The 26181-nt window shown below is 48.5% G+C and overlaps 1 protein-coding gene and 1 long non-coding RNA gene across 7 annotated transcripts in view; one reads left to right on the plus strand and one right to left on the minus strand.

Annotated features, from left to right (window-relative positions):
* Positions 1-2593, minus strand: part of LOC112628661 — a 61311-nt gene extending 58718 nt beyond the window's left edge. Inside the window, exon 1 of the long non-coding RNA XR_003120458.1 lies at positions 2431-2593. This is a non-coding gene — a long non-coding RNA (uncharacterized LOC112628661). The remainder of the gene's footprint in view (positions 1-2430) is intronic.
* NR2F2 (nuclear receptor subfamily 2 group F member 2) lies at positions 781-15596 on the plus strand. Of its 6 annotated transcripts, XM_025391768.1 has the most exons (4): positions 6705-7489; positions 7610-7889; positions 9440-9967; positions 12695-14174. In XM_025391768.1, the coding sequence occupies exons 1-4, from the start codon at positions 7448-7450 to the stop codon at positions 12967-12969; spliced, it is 1125 nt and encodes a 374-aa protein (XP_025247553.1). In that variant the 5' UTR covers positions 6705-7447; the 3' UTR covers positions 12970-14174. The 6 variants fall into 6 exon arrangements, with proteins under 6 accessions (XP_025247554.1, XP_025247552.1, XP_025247551.1 ...); XM_025391769.1 differs by lacking the exons at positions 6705-7489; positions 7610-7889 and adding an exon at positions 781-1578 and having other exon boundaries at positions 12695-15596; XM_025391767.1 differs by having other exon boundaries at positions 6199-7889; positions 12695-15594.
* The last annotated feature ends 10585 nt before the right edge of the window (positions 15597-26181 follow it).

Consider the following 26181-nt stretch of genomic DNA (forward strand, 5'->3'; position numbering starts at 1 on the left):
GGGCACCCCCCAGTTACACAAGTGGCCTCCTTCTACTAAGAGAATGAGTTCACCTCCTCCCCAGAGGAGCCTCACCATCCATCCACTCAGTATAACTGATGAGACAAACCGCAAGGAAAAACTTCTGTAGCCCATATTTATGGTATTAATGAATAGTTAAAAAAGATTTACACTTCTTATGATCAATATTCTGAGTTATTTTGCTCAAAGTATATAATTACAGTGTCTTCAGAGTTTTCATCATTGTTTGAGGTGGCAAAACCATTTGTAATTTTCATTAGCCAGTAAACATGTAATTAACATTCAGCACTGTGTTTAACTTAATTCCTGTTTAAGACAAGGACAAGAAGCAGCCGAAGAGCGTTAGTTCCATTTGTCAAGTCTGACATACATCTTACCATAACAGTTTCCTAAAATAAAAGATCCGTGTTTCCCCATTATTCTTCTCTTAAAACAAAACAAAACAGAAATCCATTAGTTAAAACTGTATTAAACTGTGAGAGGCAGCATAGTTTATATTCAATTTTCACTAGTTACCGTATTCCTGCTTCCTTTATTCGTTTTGGGGAGTAGAGAAAGGGAGGGGGTGAATCAAGCATTCATTATCTGAAGGCATGGAATGGGGAACCCCTCCCCCCAAAATAAATAGATTTCCTTCTCAGGAAAGTTCTAGAATGAGGACCGGAAAGGGGGGAGGCAGAAATCCACTGGGGAGAGGGGGAAAAAATCACTTGGGGAGACTTGAGTTAAAAGTAGAAAATGAGGATTCCAACGGATTCCTAGGAAAAATGTTGCCCTCCTGTCTCAAGTTCTATCTTTGATCCAGGATGAGGGAAGCCTGTCTGCCAGTCTGCGAGGCTGATGCTTTTTCCCCCTCCTCTTCCACCTATGTTTTTTCCCAACTTGCTTTAGGATTAGCCTCCATCCCTCTCGACCCCAAACAGTGGAATTTGGCTGTGCCTTGGGTCGTCTTGCTTTGCAATATCGCCTATAGTTGTTGGCGATTTTCTGCTGAGGCTGAGCCGTTTGCTCCAGCCTCCGACTAAACTCATTAAGTTGGGAGATTTTTTTCAATTGGACGGGTGTTTTTAAAGTCTCGTCTTTCCAGCCCCAAACAAGGTGTAACAACGCACTCTTCCTTCTAAGGAATGAGATGAGAGACAAGGATCACTCCAGACATCTCCTACCTACGGTTTGGGGTTTTTTTTCTTAAAGGCGAGGCTTGCATTCCTCAGCAGCTATGTACAAAGCTCCCTGAAACCTTGTCTCTCTAAAGTTAGTGTGCAGGGTTTTCCAAGGCTGAGAGAGCCTAATACATGGGGAAGCACTTCCTTGAGGTGGAAGATCTCTCCCTTCACCTTTCCTCTTTTTCCCTGCAGGCTAGTGCCTACTTTTTATCAGTTTGCACAATCGCTTAGATAAACACCGAGGAGGAGATTCTCTTTAATTATCAAAGACACATCTTTTCAGGGGGCCAACAAAGCATTTATTTCACCCGCCAAACTAAAGGAGAGTTATTCCAGTTTAGGAGGAAGATGCAAGCGGTTTGGGATCTTGAACAAGGCAAATATGGTTTTGGTATGTTTACTTACAGTATTTTTTTCTCTCTCTTTCCTTTCTCACTTTTCTCCTTGTGCTGTGTGGGGTTGGGGATGACTTGGGGTTTTTCAAAATATCGGTTTGCTAACGTGTATGAAATGCCGAGGACTGTGGTTTAAGGGGTTCGGGGAAGGGGGGAACAGAGTCAATTCAATGCATTGCCATATTTTATTACATGTGTGTGGTAGGAGAGATGGTGGGGGGAGAGGGGGGAAATACAATTGCAAAGCTGCCAAAATATGATTAAACCGAAGCGTTAAGACTGCGGAGCCTCCTATCTCCTCGTCCTGTCTCCTCAAACTCATTTCCTTCCATAGAACAAACTAAAAACCAGTCCTATAAGCGTGGTTTTCCAAGCAGCAGATGACTCGGTTTTCTAGCAAAGGAGCTGCCAGGCTCGCACTAAGTATAAGAATTTACTGTTCGCTTTGCCTCTGCGCTTCATTTTGCAACCTTGTGCAACTGACAGTCAGGCAGGCAGGGAGGGAGAAAAGCCTAGCCCGGCGCCCTCGGCCACGGTTCGGGTAGGCGAGCGCTCGGTTAAGCTAGGAGGAGAATCGCGACGAGAAGGGTACTCACCATCGGGCGGGGTGGTGGAGCTGGCGTGCGGGTTTCAGGCAAACGTTTACCTTTTTGCTGTCTATTGCAACCGCGCCGGGCTGACTTAAGAAGCAATTCTGTGCTCTGTCCAGAACATTCAAGGAGCGGTTCCTCATTTTAAAAAAAGCCAGCGAGAGAGACGACAGAGACAGAGAGAAAGAAAAAGAGAGGAGGGGGTGAGGGGGACGCACATAAACCCAGTTCAAAAAAAAAAAAAAAAAAAAAAATCACCTCTTCGCCAGTGGCTCGGGAAACGCAGAGGTGGCGAGATCCGAGTACGGTCCAACCAAGCCAGAGCCAATTAATTTTAAATCCTGAAGAATTATTCAGATTAAAATGTACAGAAGTTTCATTCTCCTATGCCTACGTGAGTCCAAAGTCGTTTCCCTTTAAGAGCTCCTTTTCTTTTAAAGTTGAATTTTAGGCAGCCAGGACTCTTACACTAGGGGGCAGACAGATACTGTACTTGCTCCATTCTTAAGCAATTTTTTTCCCTCCCAGCATATGCTCTGATTTAGCACTGTAAATTTTTCAGAGGACCCAACTCTGACAGCCCCTGGTGATTTTCAAAGTACCACAAGCCAGTGGTTAAAAATTGCATTGACTTGGAAGTTCAGAGGGACACAATGGAAGCCCCTTTCCCTATTCATGGAGCTCCAGTGTGGTGGAAGAGAAAAACACACACGGACTAGATTGAGGGAAAGGAGGAATTCAATGAATCCTGGAGGACGGAACTGGTTTCTACTGAGTTCAGAGTTAAACTCGGCATTTGCTGGGCTCTGTATTCATATTGTGATTTAATCTGTAAAGAAATACAGCCCATCAGGCCGCTTTCTGCAAGAAAATTATATTGCTGGGTATTGAGTTTCTTTCTTTTCTTTTTTAGATTAGGGCAAATGTTGTCCCACCTTTCTCTAGGCAAATTAAAGCTTGCCATTCTTCTCATTAAAATAAATTTACATCTGCAAAAAAAGACTGAGTTGGATTTTTAAAAAACAACAATAATATATTGATTTTGTCTTCTCAGAGCTTTTCAACCTTAGACGCACAGCAAGTGAGCATCTCTGGCGAAGACATTTGAAATATTTTTGCCTTTTTTCTTCTCAGTCTGCAGTCTTGTCTCTTCTTCTATGCATTAAAATTAAGTATAATTCATATGGTGATGTTTTTACCCCTTGTAACAGCATTTCATAACTGAATGAGTCTTAAAATGCAGAGTGAAATACCCTGACTTTATGGCAGCCCTGTGATCATTTGCCTAGCAGGCTCCAATTTTTTAAGATATGGTTGGGAAATTCTTCCATTTCAATCTAAGGCCATCAGAGCGTACTTCAAATTCCAAAAATCTCTGAGTGGACTGGGGAAGTTCTTCCTCCTGGATATTGTCCCTTCCCATGTTTGTAAAAGGTAATCTGCTATGGAAGTCTCCTCATTCAGGAGGTGAGATTAAGATTTCCCTATAATCAAATATTTTCATCTTCTATTGAGATGGGAATGCCCATTATATTTCCTATCTCAACCCCAGTCTCATCACATCTCAGCTGAGCTTGTCCCTAATCTACTGACATTTGTAACATTAGCAATTCCTGAATCAAAGAGGTTGAAAGGGAAAACAACAACAACCACCAAAAACCTTCTCCTCTGTAATGATTTCTTTTCCATCCTTCTTATCCTCTTTAGGAGAAAGTTATATTGTGTCTCTAATCAACTTGAAATTCTCAACTTGGCTTCACTCTGTGGCAATCTTATTACACACCAGGTTTATGATAGTTCAGTGTCCACTGTAGGTTTGTTGGGCTTTTTAAAAATTTATTTAATAACTTTCAAATAAACCGAGAACCTGCAGCTTTAGTGAAATACGTGATTTCATCGGAGAAAGAGTGAGGGTTGAGGAGGTTTCAGGAATGAAGCTTAAAAGACTTTTCCTTTCCTAAAAACCGTCCTTATCTGCCCAGATCTTTAGTCCTTACCTCATATTCTGCCTATGTGTGTAAAGAAAATTGAATGTAAAATGTAATCTATACATGTCAATTATATGTATGGTTTATTTTTAAAATATCTTTATCCTGTCAATTTTTTTTCCAGCTACCAAGGATGTTTTCTGTGGTTGTCAATTTACTCTTCATATGTGTTCATTTTTTTCCTGGAGCTTAGCGTCTTTTGTGTAAAATATTTTAATTGTTCACAAAGCTGGTTGGTTTACCGGCATAAGGTTTTCTCTTGGTGCAAAGTGTGTACAAAGGAGACACAATTTTCTTGTATAAATGTGGAATAATGGTAATTCACTAACTGGTCATAATCAAACAACAAGTTTACTGTGTTGGAATATAGTGTGTTCTGAGAGCAATTCTACATGTTTGATGTTTAAAATCAGACACCCTGGAATTCAAAGACACAACTGTCTCAATTATTTTAGCACATGGAGCAGGATGGCAATGGGCTATGAAGTTGTTCTTTTTGCAGTGACTTCTTGAGGTAGAATACGACTTGTGTTTGGTTCTTGTGACCTGTATTAGTATTATTTCCCATTTGGGGTAGAATCTCTGGGTGCGTTTTAATGACTATATGAATGCTTAAAAGGAACTTGAGGAACAATGAAGTCCGTACTCAACTGTTCTATGACCTAGAAGCATAGTCGGTGAAGTCTTTGTCTGTGTACATTGACAAATGTGCATCTGATACATGTGCGCTTACATGTGTGTACAGAGGGTGTGCACAGGGGAGGCTGGGCGGCTGCCTCCTCCTGTCCATCAGTGGGCAGAGGTCTCTCCCCTCTCACCATGACTGGGTGTGTGGCAGGATGTTGGCTGGACAGTTAGCAAAAACCAGCGAGAGAGGGTAAAGTTGAGGAAAATTGATTTTAATTGCGTCATGACAATGAGGTGAAGTCTACTTCTGCTTCTCAGCATCCGAGATGCTTTATTTGGGCAATTAAAATGTCAGGCCACATACCTGTGAAATGTTAACCCTACAAGGAATATGCAGAAACAGAACGGCTTTTATCCTCTGAAAAGAATATATATATATGTGTGTGTGTGTATACATGTATATATACACACACACATATATATACACACACATATATGTATATATATACACATGAGCCACCAAACCGAACAAGTGATCAGAGTCAATTAAGAGAAGGGTTTGCCATCACCCGGATTTGGCCAAATCTTTCGTTTGGAAAATGCCTACAAGCTCAGTTCGTGGCACCTTCCCACCCTCACTCCCTACCACTCTGCAAAGAAACCAGGGAACTTTTCTTTGGCATTGTGGGCACTAAGATGCGCCAGGAATCCCGGGTGGTGCGCGAGCGGCGGATTTCATGACATCGCCAAGTTGCGAGAGGCAAAGTCCCCGATTCCATCCAAAGCCTCTCGCGGAGCCTTTAAGAGACGTTGTGTGTGCGCGCTGCGCTAGTCTCCCCGCCGGGGCGGAAACCTCGGGTGCGGGATGTGGGGAGAGCAGAAGCAGCGCTCGCAGGGCCAGCACCGGCCCATCCCCCGCTCGGCGGCAGCGGCGGCGCGGCCACCCCGCCCCCGCCCCCGCCCCCGCCCCCGCCCCCCCAACCCCCGGTCCCGCGGTCGCCCCGCGCCGCGCCGGCGACGCCGCTCGCGCTAGGACCGGGCTGCGCCCGCGGCCGCCATGGCGGGGCCGCCGCAGTCCGGCCAATGACGGCGAGGGGGCGGCGCGCGCGCGCCTGGCCAGGCCAACCCCGGCTGCTGCCTTATAAGGCGCGCCGTCGCCATGGCAACGTGCGCTAAGTTGCAGCAGTCGTGTCAAAGTTCACTATATAGAGAGCTCAGTGAGCTGATCGCGGAGAAGCCACTTCTGCCAGCCCCGGCGCCTATAAATCGCATTCCCTCCCGCGCCCCCCTTTTTAGCATATTTGATCACTTTGATTCTCTGTTCTTTTCTCTCCGCGGTGTGTGTGTGCGTGCGCGCGTGTGTTTTCTTCTCCTCCTCCTCCTCTCTCCGAGTTGCCTCCTTTCTCCGGGTGCCGTGCTGCCTTTTTTCCCCTCTTTCATTCTTTCTCTCCGTCTTTTTCTCCCCCCTCTGCGCACGAAGGATGTGCTTCTAGGTGGTGATCTGCCCTCCTCTCTCTCTTTTATCATTTCTCCCCCGCCGCCGGCGAGTTGACTCTTTCCCTATGTGTGTGAGGCGGCGGCGGCAGCAGCAGCAGCAGCGGCTCCGGCGGCGGCAGCAGCGGCAGCAGCGACTTCAGCGGCGGCGGCGGCGCTAGACGCGGCGGCTCCGGGCCCGACCCGGCGGCTTCGGCGGCGGCTCCGGCGGCAGCGGCGGCCCGGGCGGCCCGCAGGGAACGGCGAGCGGCCTCCACCCAGCGACTGCGGGCAGCGGCGGCCGGAGAGAGCGAGGCGCGCGCCGGACGCCCGGGGCAGGCGGCGGCGGCGGCGGCGGCGGCGGCCCAGCGCCAGGACGACGCTGCGCAGCGCCCGACGCGGACCACTTTCATGCTGATTCCCCCGGACCCGGGCAGCGCTCCGGCCACTCCGCGGGCCGCCGGCCTCCGCCCCGGCCTGCCTGGCTCCCTGGGCGCGCCCGCACCCGGCGCCTCCGATCTCCTAGCCCTCCTGATTTCGATGGCTTTCCTGAATGGCTGACTGTGGGCTGCCCTGGACTTGGCCCCCGGACAGTCGCCTCTCCTCCTCCTCTACCTCCTCCTTCACCACCACCTCCTCTTCCTCCTCCTCCTCCTCTTCCTCCTCCTCCTCCGCCAACTCCTCGGCTGCACACCAGCTCTAAGAGCGAGAGAGTGAACGAGAGAGGGAGGGAGAGAGTGAGAGCGAGCGAGATCTTTGGAGAGATTTTTTTTTTTTTTTTTTTGCCTCCTACTTCTGTCTTGAAGCCAGACAATCGACTTCACCTCTCCCTCCCCTCCCTCTTTCTCCACGTTCTGCTCCCACTCGCTATCCTGTCCCCTTCCCCTCCCCTCCCGGCGGAAAGCCCCCCGAAACCAACAAAGCTGAGCCGAGGGAAACAAACAAAACAAACACACCGGGCCAGACAAGCAATCGACAAAACTTTGCAAAAGCAAAAACAAAAAAGGAAAAACTAACCAACCTCAACCAACCAGCCCCCGAGCCACCCGGGGCTCCCTCCCGCGCCCTCTTGCACCCTCGCACACACAAAAGGCGGCGCGCCGGAGCCCGAGACCCGGGGAGCCGCCGCCGCCCCGCCGCCGCCCGCAGCCAGGGGAGCAGGAAGTCCGGACGCGGCCCCCATAGATATGGCAATGGTAGTCAGCACGTGGCGCGACCCCCAGGACGAGGTGCCCGGCTCACAGGGCAGCCAGGCCTCGCAGGCGCCGCCCGTGCCCGGCCCGCCGCCCGGCGCCCCGCACACGCCACAGACGCCCGGCCAAGGGGGCCCAGCCAGCACGCCAGCCCAGACGGCAGCCGGTGGCCAGGGCGGCCCTGGCGGCCCGGGTAGCGACAAGCAGCAGCAGCAGCAACACATCGAGTGCGTGGTGTGCGGGGACAAGTCGAGCGGCAAGCACTACGGCCAGTTCACGTGCGAGGGCTGCAAGAGCTTCTTCAAGCGCAGCGTGCGGAGGAACCTGAGCTACACGTGCCGCGCCAACCGGAACTGTCCCATCGACCAGCACCATCGCAACCAGTGCCAGTACTGCCGCCTCAAAAAGTGCCTCAAAGTGGGCATGAGACGGGAAGGTATCGGCCTCTCATTTCTCCTTCCCTCGTCCTGGGTCCCGGGGTCCTGGGTAGGTTTGGCTAGCCTGCTCTGGGTAAGGACAAGAAGCCCCAAGCTCTTCTCTTCGTATTGCAGCGGAAAGGGGTTTTATACTAGAAGCGAGTTCTGCATTGGAACCCAAACCCCAAATCCGCATGCTTTGGCCGACTGATTTCCTTCTTTACTCTGTCTTTGGGCTGTTTTCATTTGCTTTGCATTGATTGTGAGTTCACTGGAGTCTGCCTTTCTGCAAGGGATGGGGTGTTTGTTGTTGTTGTTGTTTTAAAGCCTAGTTTACTTCTCTCTCTCCCCTTGTTTTTCCTGCATGTTCAACATGTCCCTCCCCTTCACCCCTTTCCCCAGCCCCCCCCCCCCCAAAAAAAAAAAAAAAAAAAAACACACAACCTGAGATTGTACTTTTGTACAGGAGGTTCAAATTACAAATGGCAATTTTATGCACTTCGCCGTATTAACGCTGCCGCCCGGGCAGCGCTCATGTGACCCTCCGTGGATTAACATTCTGCTAAAAAAAAAAAAAAAAAAAAAAAAACCTTTGCTTGCTTTTTTCCTTTCACTTTTGAAACGAAGAGAGCGCGATAGGAAGTAGGAAAGGGTGGGCGAGGGGCCCTGGGCGGCTGCTTTCGCTCTGCGCGAGTTGGGTCTTTGTGATATAAAATTCGCCGAGCGCCGCAAGCCGTGCTTTGCCAATGGCGCGCTCGGCGCGGGGCGCGGGCTCCGGGTTGGGGCGAGCCAACGCCGGGGTTTCTTTGTGTTTCTGCGAGAGCGACTCTCCAGGTCCGGAGTCAGATAACAGCCTGAGCTCGAGCCTCGCCGGCTTTCCCCGGCCCTTACAGGCCCTGCTCAGGCTCCGCTAGTGCCGGCCGCCTGCTCCCTGCCTCTCCCGGCTTCCTCTCTCCTTAAGCCGGCCTCTCTCTCTCTCCGCCCTCTCCCTCGGTCTCTTTCTCCGAGCACACTGATTAGACAGACGCCAGATCTCCGCTCTCTGCTTGTCTCTCACTGGGGGTTCCCCGCCGGGCTGGGGCTGGGGCTTTGGGGTTTGTGGGAGAGTCGTTCCGGAGTGGCCACAGGCCGTCTGGGGTGAACCCTCGTGCCTTTTGCAAAAGCGTCTCACCCTCCCCCCAGACTCGCCCCTCCCGCTCCCTCTCCTCCAATCAATAAGAAATATCAGCTGTTTAGCAGTAAAGAAGAAAGATGCCCTCAGAATGCTACATCCCGCCCACAGCGCCGGGGACCCCGAGGCAAAGTGGCCAATTCTGGGTCCTCGGTGGACCAGCCCTGAGCGGGCCTCGGAGGCAAGTGTGCCCCTCTGACCCTCAGAGCTCGCCTGGGTGGTGGTTTCAAAGGAATGGTGCCAAAAGCCTGGCGACTCCAGGTCTGTGGCAGGCCTGCCTGGTTCTTGCGCTGCTCAGGGCCTGGGTCAGGTGGGGGTCGGACTGGGGCAGACCCCGCCGGGGAACCTGGGGACTGAGGCTGGTCATTAACTGTGGAGTGTCTCCTTTCCTCCCCGCAGCGGTGCAGAGGGGCAGGATGCCGCCGACCCAGCCGACCCACGGGCAGTTCGCGCTGACCAACGGGGACCCCCTCAACTGCCACTCGTACCTGTCCGGATATATTTCCTTGCTGTTGCGCGCCGAGCCCTATCCCACGTCGCGCTTCGGCAGCCAATGCATGCAGCCCAACAACATCATGGGTATCGAGAACATTTGCGAACTGGCCGCCAGGATGCTCTTCAGCGCCGTCGAGTGGGCCCGGAACATCCCCTTCTTCCCCGACCTGCAGATCACGGACCAGGTGGCCCTGCTTCGCCTCACCTGGAGCGAGCTGTTTGTGTTGAATGCGGCGCAGTGCTCCATGCCCCTCCATGTCGCCCCGCTCCTGGCCGCCGCCGGCCTGCATGCTTCGCCCATGTCCGCCGACCGGGTGGTCGCCTTTATGGACCACATACGGATCTTCCAAGAGCAAGTGGAGAAGCTCAAGGCACTGCACGTTGACTCAGCCGAGTACAGCTGCCTCAAGGCCATAGTCCTGTTCACCTCAGGTAGGAAGGAGCCCTGTCTTCTCGTGCCCACGGACTCCCAGCCCAGAGTTGGGGCCCAGAGAACTTGGGAGTCCCCAGGGCAAACCCATACTGCTCCTTGAAAGGCCAAACTGTTGAGTGCAACGTGAAGTGGGAACTTTGTATAGCTGTTGGGCACCACCAGGCCTGTCCTGGGGAGAGGAGAGGAAGGCTGGACTGCAGGAAGGATGCTTCAGATAGATTCCCCAAATGGGCCATAGGGCAGTCTCTGCTGCCTAGTTCCCCTACCTGCAGTATCCAGATTGGGATGCCCTCTCCTCTTCCCTTTCCTGAGCCCAGGCCCCCTGGGCCTGCTGGGCCCCAGGGAATCTTTTCAAGACCTGGGTTTTCTCTAACACCCTGGCTGGGCCTCCAGGAGATGCCCCTGGGCACTGGAGCAGCCCTGACAGTGTCTCTACAGGGGCAAGTTTGCCCCTGCAGGGGAAAAGTTTGCCTGCTAACTCAGTAGGAGTTGGAGCTCCAGGCAAATCCAACCTGAGGGCAGCAATTTTCAAAATCATATTCTTATTGAAATAATGCAGACTGCCAGGAGAGGGGAAAAGATCTGTCAGGAAGGGGGCAAGAGGAGGAAAGGGACTGTCATAAGTCTTTAGAATGTCTGCAGGAGGTTGAAGACTCTGGCCTCTTGCTTCCCCTGCCCAAGCAAACACTTAAGGCAATTTTCAAACAACCCAAAGTGTATGCCAACTTGGGCTGGATATGGATGTTGCTAGAGATATAAAACCATCATTGACTGCATTATGCAATCTAATTAGTTTGCATGTAGTTTAACCTGTGTGAGTAATAGATCTGATATTAATTAACTCTTGAGGCAAAATGATTTTTGAAAGTGTCTGGCTTTCCATTTTGGGCCACACCTGAGCTTTTTGGCTGCCTCCAGGTTGAGTTCAGCATAGCCCAGGTGGATGGAAATCACCAACCCCTTTTCACATTCTTGTACTAAGTTGTCAGCTGATCCCTTTGTCATGGCTGAGAGGGGAAAGGGGTTCCCGATTAAGAATAACAAACATTTGGACATTAGCAGGGCTTGGAACCTAGTCACCCACTACGATATTTTAAGCTTGTAACAGGAAACGAGGAGATATGTGTAGTTTATGTGGCAAACATAAAGGAGGTCCACAATCTCTTCTTTATTTGAAAGAAGTCTGGGGAACTAAGTCATCAGCTGAACGGCTTGCAGGTTCTGAGTCTTCAAACTGCTAAGTCTTGTACATTGCTGCTTTCCACATAAAATCTCCCCGCACAGCCACCCCAAATTCTGCCTTTGGAAGTCCTTAGGTAATCAATTAAAGGCCAGTGTCTGGGCAGGGAAGCTGTTTGCAGAGGTTTGGATAGGGATTATTTTTCTCGAGAGCCCCTCATATCTAGAACGTTTGCCTGCTGCAGATATGCAGGCAAGATATTTCCCTACCTCATAGCCACCTTCATCCCTGTCCCACAACACAACACCCAGCCCACCTTCTTGGATGATGGAGGTAGTTGTTAATTTCTTGATACCATTGCTAGCTCTTAGCCTTACCCTTGGTCTTTCAAGGAAAAAATAAATGCCTGTTACTGTCATTAACAGTCTAATTTATGACTATTTGCAAAATGTGGAGGCCTGTGTGGAGAATGCAGATTGCCTCACAAAGAGATAAAGGTTCCTGTTATCTGATTCAGAGGGAGACACACAGTTCCGAGGATGCAGAGGGAAGGAGTCCTATGCAAACAGATCTTTTAGTTCCTGTCCACAGACACCTCTACATTCTGTAGACATGCAGAGTCCTAGATATACATATGAGGAGGTTGCATGTGTGTTCTGGTTCTTGGGGTGGAGGTGGTGGTGCTGATTTTCGAATATCTGTTTTAATGATTCACAATATGCATGTGTTAACCCCAGTCTTGTCTGGGGAGCCCTGAAAGGTCAGGTCACAACCTGAACCGCCTTTACCAAGAAGCTTCTCATTTCAAAGGCACTTATTGTATTTTCACATATCAAAAAAGAAGAGTGTTTTCCTGAAGATAACAGGGAGGGGGGATGCTTCTTGGAGGGACCTGGGTTTTAAAAAATAAAGGGGGGTGGGAGAAAAAGGGAGAGAGAAGAAAAGGGGGAAAAAGAAACAGCTCAAATGAACAGAGAGATCACAGTTTGCATGGCTGCCCTTCAATAGGCTAAACTGACAAGATCAGTTTTAAAGGGCCACTTAAATCAGTTTCAAAGACTGGAGAAAAATGAGTCGCCCTCTTTGGGGAGAATCTGAGGCTGGATCGTGGACGCCATTACTCGGGACTGGGCCAGGTTGTCCACTCCCAACCCCCACAAACCCCTATATAATTATAAGCCAAACTATTATTTACAGAGGAGGAGGGGAAAGAGTGCTGGTAGTTTTGGTTTCTTCTGTTTACTGACTTGGGCCAGATAGACCCAATGCACTTTTGCTTGGGCCTCTCAATGACCCAGGCTAAGGACTCAGGCAGTGAAAGCCTCTAGCACACTGAGCTATGTTTTATTTTAAAGCAAACACTTCTTCAGGACCATCTCTTGCTCTTTCTCCTTAAGTTTTCAGTACATAGACATTTGCTCCAACTCCGGTTGGGGCAGTTTGACAGAGCTCTGTGCACACACCTCATGTGACCCAATTCAAACCTCTTAATCTGATGACTGAATTCTTCTTCTTCTTCTTCTTCTGTTTTTAAACTTTCTTCCAGATGCCTGTGGTCTCTCTGATGTAGCCCATGTGGAAAGCTTGCAGGAAAAGTCTCAGTGTGCTTTGGAAGAATACGTTAGGAGCCAGTACCCCAACCAGCCGACGCGATTCGGAAAGCTTTTGCTTCGCCTCCCTTCCCTCCGCACCGTCTCCTCCTCAGTCATAGAGCAATTGTTTTTCGTCCGTTTGGTAGGTAAAACCCCCATCGAAACCCTCATCCGGGATATGTTACTGTCCGGCAGCAGTTTTAACTGGCCGTATATGGCAATTCAATAAATAAATAAAATAAGAAGGGGGAGTGAAACAGAGAAAGAAAAGGCAAAAGACTGGTTTGTTTGCTTAATTTCCTTCTGTTAAGAAAGGATATAAAAGGATGTTACAAGTTTGCTAAAAGAAGAGAGGGGAAGAATGTAATGGACTGTGAATTTCAAAAAAAAAAAAAAAAAGACTGTCAAATGAACTTTTACAGAATGCATTAAAAAAAAAAAAAAAAAAAACTCCTGTGTCGGTCAGAACAACTTGCTACTTATCATTTTTGTATAAAAAGGAAATTAGTCTTTTTCTTTTTTTGCTAAATTTTTGAAAAACATTGCTAAAAGTGCATTTAAGGAGATTGGGAGAAAATTAGCAGAATGGAGAAAGTAAGTCTTTTTTTTTTTTTCCAAATTATTAATTGTCCTGTGTCTATGTACCTCTAGCTGTTCTTTTTTGTACTTTTCTGGTTCCAAACCAGTTTATTCTGTGGTTCTATAATAAGTTTTGATATAATCTTGGCTTCTTAAAAACTGTGTATCATTAAAATATATGTTCTGCAAGAATTAAAACTGAGTCCATGAAAATATCATAGGAAGACATAAAATTTTAAAAGGCAACTCAAAGATGATGGAAACGCACTTACAAGTGGTGACCAAAAATTTTAGGTGAAGTTGAGCACTCTAATTAGAGAACTGGAGGAACCACATATAACACTTAACTTCCCCTACCCTGCCCCTCCCCAAAAGACACCATGACAAACCTAGCTTTTAAAAAATATTTTAAGAAAGAGAATGAACTGTGGAATTTATTGGCAGCCAAGGAATGTGTCCAAGACACATGCTGAGGTTTTGAATAAAAAGTGAACTTTTGTAATTTGAATTGGGTCCCGCTTAGTTCTTGAATTGTTATGAAAATCCTATATCTGTTTGTATATTTGCAAACCCTTTGTATTATAATTGTTGATATTTTCCCTTTTTAAAAAATACCATTGAAATCAGCATGACAAAAATAACACTGTTGGCACTTATAGGTAACGTGATTGATTCAGTATCTTAGAGTTTACAGTTTGTGTTTTAAAAAAACTGAAGGTTTTTTTTTTTTAAGTGCAACATTTCTGTATACTGTAAAAGTTATAATAACTGAACTGTTTGGTCGAGTCTTTGTGTGTTATATTCCAAGGAAAATTGAAAGTATTCAGAAATTAAAATATTATTTGATATCTGAAATCTGGCTGTCCCCACTCACTGTCTTTACATCTAGAAGAGCCCCTGTGAGCTCTCGCTTAGCTGGCCGGGCGGGGGGCAGTGGGGGGGGGGCATTTGTTTACTCCCCTCAGTCAGTTTGTTCAAAGGTGGACTAGTGTATTTGCCTGTTTAATTTGGGTGTGTGTGTGGGTGGGGGGGAGCTGAAGTTAATGGTTTATCTATGGTTTAGGAAGTGCCATACTGATATAGTAAACCACCCCCATTCACCTAATCCTCCTTTTAATTAAAAATGGATTTTCCAGGAAAAAAAAAAGGCCCTTATATTTGTCACACTTAAGTGCCTGCTTAGGGAAGGTATTGTGAAAAAGTATTAGAAATCTTGAGATCAGTATCTATTTTATGATCAGAAAAAAAATACTCTTTTGTACATTTCTGACAGTTACTCAGAAGATCGTTCAAGCAAGCTAATCACAGCATTGTAATTAGAGGACAGTTGTTTGCAATGAGTTTTTCCTTAAGTAGGTGCGATTTTTAAAAATATTCTGTGGTTCTACTCTAGCGTGGTTGTTGATAGAGTTTCAAATTCAGTGATATAGGTTATAAGACTGAAGTGTCTATTTTTAATGTATATATGATAACTTGCAGTTGGGTTCCCTCTCCCCTCCCCCCTTTACCTTCAGTCTGTGAGAGCATGACCACAGGGTCAAGGGAATCTTTTCCATTGGAGTTATGTACATAAAAACACATCGACATTTTGACATTTCAGACTGTGTAGCTACAATCTATACTGCTCTTGGGATCCTTTGTCCTTAGAAGCCAAGTTAAGGAAGAGAAAGCAGGACAGAAAAAGAAGGAAGGAAGGAAAGTTTACAGGGTGTGCTGATTTAGAAGTAGTAACTATTTCTTTTGGAGTCTTTTTTCATTTTTCCTCTTTCTCTTTTCCTGGTTTGGAGGAAGCTCAGTGCTGGGAGCTTGCAATTTTGTTCTTATTCAAGGTTTCCAACCCACCCCCCACCGCCAGTACTTCATGTTGTGGTTTAATTTTAAGGGGAGGGGGAAACTAGTGAGAGAGGTGAAAGAAAAGGGATCATTTTGTAAAGTGTATTAAACGTTAATATTCAGATCCAGTCAATACATGCAGACCAGTAAAATCTGATTTGTGCAGAGTTTTCCATCTGACTCTCATTTATTTCTGTAGATATATACATATATAAATACAAGTCTGTTCTTACGGCACAGTATTGCTGACCTTTAGTTCGAGGTTTTGTCGGTTGTTGTTTATTTTCTTCCTCTTGCAAGTGCTATCCATGTGAGTGTGTGAAAGTTTCTCTAATAAGTAAAACACAGGCCCTTTTCCTTGTTTGTTTTGTGTTAGTTTATTGTAAACAGCCATTTGTTGTAAATTATTATTGGCATTAAATTATAATTTATGATTTTCAAAGCAAAAGACAATCCCTGTTTTATTATGCTTTAAGCATGTGTTCTAGACGTTGGAAATCTCTCTCACACTCTTAAGTTTCAGCAATGAGCTTGGAATTTGCGAGGCAGAAAAACAGGACCCAAAATTTTTCAACCGGTTAAAACAAACCCCCTTGTATATGTTTAGAGTGGCCGGAGGAGGATCTGTTTAGAGTCTTGAGTTCGGTTTAAGTTTATTGCATTTAAAGAAAGTTTTTCTTTTCACGCTGAGTTAGAACAAAAGATCTTTGCTGCGACTGAATTGGACAAAAGACGAGGGCTGGGACCCAGCGAGCGCGTTCTGTGTGAAATTGACGAGATCTTTAAAAAAGCTGCTAAACATGGCGACTCTTTCCCTTTAAGTGTCTCTTTTTCCTTGCTGGGTTTTTTTTTTTTTTTTTTTTTTTTTTTCATCTGATCTGAGCTCGCTTTATTTCTTTTCCCAACCCCGCTCCCCCTCCTCCTCGTGGCGCTCGGGGGTGTGAGAGAACCCAGTTAGACGCGAAATGCAACAATAGTGCAAGGAGAGAGAGGGGCGCTCGCTGCTTCTCGCCACTTTCAAACAAACCTGGGGGAAGATTGCGCCCGGGGGGGATTCCAGCCTGCTCGCTCGGCTCGCGGTCGCCCTGCCTCGGCCTTTCACCATTAGCTCTCCCTGGGCCGCGAGGAGCTGGGGCTCAAAGTTAGCAGGCGACGTCCAAAGCTGGTTCCGCGGAGACGGCTGGATTAGCATCCAGCCGGCTGTAGGGACGGGGGCCTGGAGTTGGCAGCTGCTGCGGGAAAGTGCCTGCCCCCCAGCCCCCGCCCCCACTTACGTGCGGCAGAATTCCGCCAGCGCCCCGGGAAAGTCCGGGGTGCCGAGCGCGCGGAGCTGCACTCCTGGGATGTGCATTAAGCGGCGACAGGCGGGGGGGGGGGGCGGGGCGGGGGCGGGGGGCGGTCAGGGGGAGCTCGAGCGTGTGAAACTCTGCCTCGAAGCTCGCTTTTGACTTGGTCCTATGAGCTGAGCCAACATGGCGTCTCCCATTGCACCGTGAGCGCCGGGCTGCCAGGCACGGCAGGGCCGGGTAATAGAAAACACATTGGTTACCAAAAAGGAAAAAAGGAGGGCGGGGGGCGCTAAAGGCCATTCCGTCTGCAGGACGAAAACCCTCTTTTAAACTCTTGCTGGCAAGTGAGTCCGATCCTCGATTCTTTAATTAAAGCAACAGAATTCGTAAGGAAAATATTGGTAACGCTGTACCCTCTCCCCTCCCCCTCCCATATTCAGGAGAGTTGATTTCCTGTCTCCTCTCCTTCCAAGAACCAAATTAGAAAAATAAAAAGTCTGTATCCGCAAATGATCTTAAATGTTTGAATGATATAGGGGGAGGGGGAGAGGACGGTCTTTACAGACCTCGGTCAGTTCTCGCGCTCATTAATGCAGGGGCTGCGCCGGGGTTTGCGCGGGCCGGAGCGGAGCTGGGGCGCGCGGGGCGGGCGGGGGGGGGAGGGCGGAATGCGAACCCCGCTGGACTTGGGCAGAACTTGCTGCTTGCACGTCCAAGTTGTGGGAAAGGTGGCTTTCCGGGAGGAGGGTTGATTGGGGGTGGGAGGATCTAGCAGGGGCTGAGGGCCGGTTCCAGGCGGGTGGTCGCAGACCCTAGAAATGTGTGAGCCCGCGTGGACTGTGCCCCTGGCAGGAGAGCGACTGCAGCGGAGGATCCTCTTTCTCTAATAGGTTTGAGAGTGGGCAAGGGCGGCCGTGGGACAGACCTGGCCTCCTAGAGAGGGTCTTCCGAGGGCCTCTGCAGAGACAGTGGATCCGGGCTCAGGCCCCGTTCTCGGGCCGATGGGGAAATCGCCCCGCTACGTCCAGCTCCATCCCCAGCGCCGGCCAGGACAACCCTATCCCTCAGCCGCCTGGGAGGGGAGCGAGGTACTCTCTGAATTCCAGGCCTCGTCAAGATTTATTGAAGTTGGGTTTAAAAAACGTGCTTCAGATGATTTTTCCCATTTTCTCAGATTTCAAAGGCTCCCTGCAGTGCGGCTGCCTAATTAATGGTGAAATTCAACTAAATCTAATTATGCAGTAATTTTAAAGCAGTTAGTGCTGGGCGTTGGTTTGTAATAGGACCCCAGTTTTTTAAAGTTTGCTTACTGTGTTGGTTTAGGGGAAAGCTATCTTTTGTATGGTAAAGAAAGACCGGGAAATAGTTCTACTGTAGGAACCAGAGGGCTAAGAACCGCTCCCCACCCACCTCTATCTCCATCCCCAATTCTATCTCGTTTTCCTTCTGTTTTTTCTATCCCAAGCACACGTTAAAAAGCTGAGCAAGGTGCTAACCCAACAAGGAGACCCTATTTCATAGTCCAAGGGGAAAGGGAGAATCTGTCATATGGAGACACAAAGAGCTTGGTCCTGGAGGCCTCTGTAAATGCCCCCAAACCCGGGAAGGGATTCTCATCTCCTCTAATAGAGAACAGATTTCCTCCTCTTAACATCCATTGTCATTAAGGCGCAAAGCTGACTCTTGGAGTTATAAATCTTATCGTCCTTCTGATAACACACTTGTAATAAGTTAGCGTCCTATTCAAAGTGAATTGTAAAACTGCCTCATTTAATATGGCATCTGTGTCATTAAAACTTTTATTTTTCTCCCCCTCGTGTCTTGCAGGTTTGGCCTTGGGGCTAGCGCTGAAGTCTCTGCCTCTGGGGCCTCTGGGGTAGGGCTGAGGGGAAGAAAGGTGTGAAAGACGGGCTGCCTGGATTCAGCCTCTGGATCTTAGACTGGGGTGAGACACCCGAGGCAGAATGGGCCTGAGGGGTGGTGTCCCTCTCTCCCATCTCCCCCGGAGCGGCCCCCTCTAAATGACGTTCCTTGAAAGAAACATGCTTGTGATTAGCTAAGCAAACACATCTGCTTTCGGAGTTGGGCCTTCGTTAATTAGCTGAACAAAGGGCCGTTTTGCTTTTTACCTTTTGCTGGGGAGAGTGTGTTATTTCAGGAGTGTTGCGGGCCCTCCTCTTTTCAATTGCAGCCACGACGTTAATTTTATTGGGATTACTGATGGGAAATGAGGTGGCGCAGGCTTCCGAGAGGAAAAGCTTGATCATTACCCCCTTTGGAACTATATTTTTCCACCCAACCTCCTGCTTGAGAGGAGGGGGTGGGGGACGAACTGCGCAGCAAGTTCGGAGCAATTGGAATCAGGCTCGCGGTGCGCTGATCTCGGGTGACAGAGCGTGTGTTGAAGCTGAACTCTATAATTTGCGCTTCTGTTCCTTTATTAGGCCTGGACAACGAACTAATGAGCTTTGGCCCAGTACAATGTCACTTGTATTTATTTTCTTATGGCAACTTTGAGATAGCGGAAGTGTTCTTTACCAAGAGCCAGGGAGGGCCCGGAGTCCTGCTGTCCCGGCCCGGGTTGGTGGCTGCGTCCCGGGGGATCGAGGGCGCGGTGAGAGCGCACGCAGAGCCGGCAGAGCTCGGGGACTGGGCTTTTAGGCGAAGCTAATGGGGCCCTCAGGAAGGCGTTAGGCCCTTTCGAGGCCCAGGCATCCCTACAGGACTAGCTCACTGAGGATGAGGGGCAAGTCCAGGGCAAGTTCCCAGGCACGAGATGATCGAAGGCGCGAAAGTGGCATGGCTTCCTCCTGGCGTAGAGCAGGGGGCCCTTCCGCAAAGACAGCCAGGCCAAGGAGCCCTCTGAGCAAGCAGATCTACACCGCCCGGTGGCCTGGGCGTCTGCTTTGTGATGCAGGAGGCCTGGCCCAGCTCTGTTGCTGCCTGGGTTGGGGGTGATGTCGGGTGAAGAGGTTGCTTTAAAGGGGTTCTTGGAGTCCTGGGCATGTGGGGACTTCCTTTCTTCTCTTTCTGGTTTGGCCACTCCAAAGGGTCGAAGTTGGAGAGGCCTGGAATAAAGTGAAGAAGCAGTGGGGGTTGGAGGGACAGAAAGGGTCGGCAATGCGGCGTCCCTTGTTCCCTGGCAGAGAGAATACGAGTCCACCACGCGGGGACTGTGGGTGGGGGACAAGGGAAGGGAAGCCCCAGGAACTGCGAGGGGAGCTAGTACTTCTCTCCACAGCCTGCAACTTCCCAAGGCTCTAGCCTTGCTCCCGCCAGGCAGCCCTCGTTAATAACGCCTGGACACCGTGTCCCTGCCCGCCCCATCTCTCCTCGCCTCTCCTCACTTCATCTCTCTGCCTTACCACCCCCTCCCCACCTTTTCCTTCCTTCCTGCAAATGGGTGTTAACGTGGGTCTTTATGTTCTGTCTATAACTAGGATGTAATCACGCGCCCCATGCCTCTCTCTAAAAGCATTTAATAAATGTCTATTAAAGCGCTACAAATGTAAGATGAATTTAGTGGGGCGGCTGCCTCCCTGAATCCGAACAGTAATGATGGATTTATCAACGGGGATTCGCCTTCAGCCCAGCGAGGGAGGTTTACTCAGCAAATATGTCGGCGAGCACCCACCCAAATGCAATCATTTGACCCCTTGCGGGCGATAGCTGGGCGCCTCTTCCCACCGCTGGTCCTGGTTGGCCAGGGTCGCTCGGGGACAGAGGCCGACCTGGACGACCAGAGAGGTGGCCTCACGGATCCCTTGGCCTCTCGCCCTCTCCTCTGTTTCCTCCTCTCAGCCTGAGGCTCTCCTGGCCAAGGGGATCGGATCTGGCGTGTAGATTTGGTGGGGAGGGAGAGGGTGGTGGCGGTGCCAGAGCACAAGATGAAGTGTGGGCTGTCTTGGCGTTGCCAGGAGACATCAGTGGGTGCCGTCGTGGCCTTCTTAGTTTGGAAGGGGCACAATTGTACCCACGTCTCTGAATGTGAGCTTAAGTGCCCTGCTTTTGACCAAATCTTAGGGTCTGGGATCGTGGCTGACCCGGCCCAGCCCTGGGCCCCATTGTAGGAAAGGTGACTGTAGGACAGAAGCCTCTGGTGCCCCGCCCCTTGGAAGGGCTCAGGTGTGCCCAGTGCGAGTGCCTTGCATGCCCATCCTCCTGGGGCTCCCCAGACCCCAAGCCAAAGCAGAGGTGCCTGTTACCAAAGGTTGGGGAAAAGCCTCCAAGGCAGGGGCAAAACTTCCATATCTCTTTCCCCAAAACTGATCTGGCTTCTCCCCTGCCTTCCCCCACTGAGGCCACCCGGCCATTTTAAAGTTTAGTGGCTGTGGACTTTCAGAATTTGGTTTGGGCTGTGATACTTACCGCACAGACCCAGTGACCACCACCTCTTTCTTTTTGTCTTTTATCTGCTCTCCTTTCGAGGGGGAGGAAAGTGCTGGCCTGTTCCATCAAGCCCAGTTCGCATTTGCTTTAGCCTCTGATTTCTCTTTCTTCTTTGGAAATTTCATTGAGATGTCTCTGTACTTCGCTTGTCAGTTATCTTTGTTCCTTTTAAATAAAGGGCTTTTAAATGGACTTATTGCTCCCAGCGTGGGTTCCTCTCTCTAAATGTTAGAAAATTGTGCCATCTACCCGCTATGCTGAGTACTGTCACACTCGGAGACCTCGGGGACCTCCGGGCAGGCTTCAATGCTGCAGTGTCAGGGGCCGCGGGCAGCAGGAGGAGGGGGCGGCTCACGTGGATTTTTACAGATCTCCGCCTGCAGCCGGCCCGCTTGTCCACGCCAGGGCACGGCCCGCGACGCGCGCAGCCGCCAGCTTGATGGCGGCCGCGAACTTGGCTGCAGCTGCAGATCTCCGACCAAATCGCAGGCGTGGCTGGGACTCTTCGCTTCTCCAAGATACAGCTGGCCAAGGGGGAGCCGAGGGTGGTTTTGGACCCCAACAACAACTGGGGGTCAGGGATAACGGAGGACGATGGGGAAGGGAGAGCTGCCTAGGAGGAGGAGAGGGGTGGATTTTGCTGCATCGCTTTGGAGCGCTCCCGCGGCGTCTCCAGGCCGGTCTCTTTCCCTGGGGAATGCCAGGCTAGGGGCAGCGGAGAGCGAAAGCCGCGGAGTGGTTTCCCTGTCTCTTGGCCAGAGAAATCTCTGGCCAGGCAGTTCGGCTGCAACTTTCAGATCCATTTTCTCTGGTGGAGATATTTCTGGTGTCTTTTTGTAGGCCAGACTTCTTTCCTTTGGGGGAGTGTGGTTTAGATGGACCAAATTTGAGCAAATCAAGTGTCTGATGTGGGGTCTCTTCACCCCAACCCCGCCTCTGCAAAACATCCACCCGCAACTGCAGGTTCTTTTGAATGAGTTAAAATGGATTAACAGTTTGGAATTTATTATGTGGCTACCCCTCGAAGATGCCTTTTTTGTTGTTGTTGTTTTGTTTTAACCCATTAGGAATATTAGCTAAGATTTCCAAGTGTCAGTTGGGTATTTATGCTTGTGGAGGAAAAAAAAATCTCCGATACGGTTTATGACTTTTATTACATGCTTCACACTGTTCGAGAAATGGAGTTTTAAGCAACATACAATTAAATCTATATTGCTCTTTGGAAAAGGGCCAAGGAACTCAGCAATCAATTACTTTAGATCTTTTGATACTTGTTGCTAAAATCAAAGTATAAAACTACAACCCTGGCTATACCTAAGAATAGCTTCTTTTCCTATTTTTTTCAAGTCATGTAGCTATCACATAGGAAATGGCAGCTGCCTTATTTCCCCAAGTTTCTTTTTTCTGATTCTTCTGCATAGATTAGCCTTTAAATAATCAAACTGTTCCCCCCCCCCAACCCTTTTCTCTCATTGCAGTTTCTCATCTGCCTTTATCTGCCTGGTTTAGATTTTAAAAATGCATTTATTTATAATATGTATTATTTTTAAAATAAATTGTTCCTTATCCTCTCTCTTTCTTCCCCCTCCCCTCGCCTGGCAGTAAGAAGGGAAACTATGTTATTTAATAATCACAATAATACAGTGGTTTCTAGACAAAGGCAAAATTAAAATTTCTTTTTTAACCACAAGAAGGGAATCAACCTCTCTTTCTCTCTGTCATCTCTGTCTCTTTAAATAAGCAGCTTAGGAAATAATCTCCCGCATTGAAGAGAAACTGCTTCCTCCTTGAAAATGCCACCGTTCCCACCTCTCTGGGCCAATCAATCCCTTGGGCTGTCGGCTGTCTGCCTGTCCAAGGCCCTGGTTGGGGGTGGGGGTGCGCCTATGGAGATCCAGGGACGTAGTGAGAAGGCAGTGGGGTCTCGCCCGCCGGCGTGTGGCTGCCGAGGCGGGGCTGACAGCAAGTTCTAAAGAGGGGCAGCTAATTTATTAAGTAATTCTTACTTCGCTTCAGCATCTTCTCCCTACAGCTCCCGAGGCTCCGGCGAGGAGGGGGAGGGGTCTGGGGCTGCGAATCTCCCCCTCCGCATTTCCTTCTCCGCCTTCCAGGCTCCGTCAGCCCCTTCACCAGCCTCATCACTAATTAAAACGCCCTGTGGCTTTGGGACTGAGTAGGCCGGTCGTTGAACTGTCATCTCCACCAGGATGGGAAATCTAGAACATCCCCTCTTCTGCAAAAAAAGGTTCCGAACCCAGTGAAGTGATTGGGCGGCCTGTCATTAATCTCTCTCCAGAAGCTTTCCTTCTCCTCCTGGGGAGTGAGGACTCCCGGCCTTTGCCACCCTCCAACACAGTCGCCCTGCTAGGCCCCACCCTCTTCGCTGTCAACCCCGCCGTTGTGCCCATCCATATGCTGCTGCCCTAATTGTGAGGAAGGTCTGGGAAACATTTTCTTTGCGCTAATTTTATATTTCCCCTTTCCCCTTGCAACATTAAACATAATTTTGCGCTGTCACTGTCACTAAGATTGTGGTTTGCTGATGTCTCTACTTGGAAACCCGACCCCTTCGCCTCCAACAGGGAGTCCTCCCCTTGCTTGCAGCCCTTAGTGCGGCCCCTTCTCCAGCGGGGACTTCAGAGCATTTATGAAAATGCTGGGGCGAGGGGTGGGGATGGGGGCGGTGGGGAGGTACTGATAGTAGTGAAGGCCAGAAGGGTTCCTACCAGAACCCTACAATCATTCCAAACCCTCTTTTCCTATGACAGCAGGAGCAAATGTGGTTTTGATGTGCGTTTGGTTGTTGGCTTGTTTGTTTAATAAAATCCGTGTGTGTGTGTGTGTGTGTGTGTGTGTGTGTGTGTGTGTTTTAATGTCTCAGTGTATGTGACAGGAAACCACTTTCAGAATTTCCCTTCGAATTTCTTTTTTGTTTGTTTGTTTTTGTGTCTGTCCTCCTCAACTTCTCTTTTCTTTATTCCCCTCCCCACTACATTTTGTCTGGCTAGGCAATAATCCCCTGGCCCAGTGGCCACGCTCCTGGAGATAAAATCCATTTATCCCTTGTGTTGCCTCACTGAGGCCCGGTTATCCAGGGCCTTTGGTGGCAGACTGGAACAAACAGAGATGAAGATATTTTTTTCGTTTTCCACACCTGCTCCTCCCTTCCTTCAATGTGCCAGCATAGAGGGGCTCTAGAGTTGAACAAATGTACCCACAGCTACAGGTTTGCTCTGGTGCCTGGTTGTGGTCCTAGTTGCTATTTGTTTGTCTCTTCGGAAGGAGCTGTTAGTTAGCTGCTCTCCACAACAGTCTCAGAGCTTGCTTGCACCAAGGTTGGGAGGTTTCAGAGTGATTATCTCATTTCGCTGGTGCAGAGGGAAGCTGCTGGCAGCCCCTGGATCAGACATTCAGTGGAAGGCCCATGTCACAGACCCAACCCCAAGGTTAATTTTCCCTCATTAGCATCTCCATAGTCTGCTCCTTGCAAGGGATCTCAGGTCCTTGCTGCTATTTTCTCCCTTCTCACTCTCTCTGACGAATTCACTCTCACTCATGGTCTCCTCATCACATCCTTACATTCTGCCAGGTTCCTATTGAATCCATAGACTGATCGCTGAAAACCCATTTCATCAGTTTCCAACCAGTATGCCTATTTTTAATCCTAGAGCCCCTCTCCTCCATCTGTATCTCTCTATCCTCCATGTATCTCATTTACAAAGTGTTCTGCTTTATCCAAATTAGTTCACTTCCCGCCTTTTACTTTCTCATACCCCCTCATTCTTTCATTGAGTTCTAGCAAAAGCAAAAGATACAAAATGGCAAAGTTTGATGAGTTAGGGGAGACCATCCCAGCCATTTAGAAAGAAGCTGGAGGTTTGTAATGACAGAAAAAAAAATGACAAAGAAAAGAGAATTGCATTTGTGGCTTAACTGGGAGAATGTGTTTGTGTGTCTATATCTCGGTGTGTTTTTAAGATTTCTTTGAACTGCTTTTGTGCTGACCCAACAAAGGCATTTGCTGAAGCTAGTCACGGTGTAGGAACTTTGAGTTAACCTCTTATATCAAATGAATCTTTTCATTTAGAGTCCAATAAATCTCAATCTCAAGCTACTTTTTGTAGACCCAGCTTGGGTTCAATGAGACAAAACTGGGGCTTATAGTAAAGTCCAGATAAAGTTTGCCAAAGTTGTTTTTTCCCCTCCATCCTTTTTAACCAACCTGAAAAATTTCCACATCCAACAAATTAAAGCTCAACAAATGAAAGTAGCAGCTCTTCCTCAGTGAGCAGAAGGTTGGGAATTTCTTTAGCATTTCACAGCAAAGCCTTTTCACTGAAATGATTTTCCAAACTCAGAGGCCAAAATGATTTATAGTTATTCAACAAGTCATTATTTGGGTATTTTGTTTAGGTGGGGCTGAGACAATCTAATAATCAATGTAAGATGGGTGGGTGGGGGGATTGGCTATGACCAAAAGAAGAGTTAACACCAGAAACATGAAAGCCAGTCTGGTCTCCAGGGATTGAATTTGGGAAAGAGCCTGCACACGGCTGCTCCTGGGCCATAAAGAAATACATTGTTAACAACAACAAAACAGACAATACCCTGAGCTCTGCCTGGATTCAGAGCTGAGCTACTTTCAAGATATTTTAGCAGCACTGTTCATTTTGATGGGGTTTCTGGGCCATTTGAAATTCAACCTTTAGCCAGCCTGCTCATGGGGTATGGTTACAGAATTCATTTTCTGATTTACTACCCCTCCTCCTGTATTTTCTTTATTTCCTGATGGCCTCCCATGGGGTTAATCTTTTTTCCCTTTCTTTTATATTTTCCAGTTTTGTTCTCCCCACAAACGACTCAGTGTTTTTCCTGTTTCTACTGATCACTCATTTGCTTCCTTTCTCTTTCCTTCTTTAAGAGCCAGAGAAAAATAAAAAGAATGGGAAGGGGATTTCCAAATCGTTCTTTTCTAAGCATTATTAATTACTGTTACAAGGCAAAAGATTTTTAACCAATAACAAAGTTGTAAATTGCCACTGACTTTCAAATATTTCTCATTTGTCAGCTCTGATTGATTTGATTAATATTCCACTCTGAAATAATTTCAGCTGCACTTATAATCAGTTCTACTCATGAAGCAAAGAGCAGACTATCACTGCTGCAAGGGATGTGACCACTCTGCTTTTACTCTTAATGTGAAGTTTGGGGTTTTGTCCTGAGGCCCGAGGTTCCCGGAAGGTGTACAGGCAGTTGAGTTTCAGGGATGAAGTGGATTGGCATATCTGCATATATTCAGTTATTTATATGTAATTTTGCAAACTTTGTTCAGGAACCTAATGGTATTGAAA

This window comes from Theropithecus gelada, chromosome 7b, assembly GCF_003255815.1.
Source record: "Theropithecus gelada isolate Dixy chromosome 7b, Tgel_1.0, whole genome shotgun sequence".
Lineage (NCBI taxonomy): Eukaryota > Metazoa > Chordata > Mammalia > Primates > Cercopithecidae > Theropithecus > Theropithecus gelada.

Bases quoted from the DNA above. Each gene is read 5' to 3' on its own strand.
- NR2F2 (XM_025391766.1), top strand. From the start codon at position 7,448: ATGGCAATGGTAGTCAGCACGTGGCGCGACCCCCAGGACGAGGTGCCC. The intron at 7,890-9,418 runs GTATCGGCCTCT...TTAACTGTGGAG, and splicing joins AGTGGGCATGAGACGGGAAG to TGTCTCCTTTCCTCCCCGCA. The intron at 9,968-12,694 runs GTAGGAAGGAGC...ACTTTCTTCCAG, and splicing joins CATAGTCCTGTTCACCTCAG to ATGCCTGTGGTCTCTCTGAT.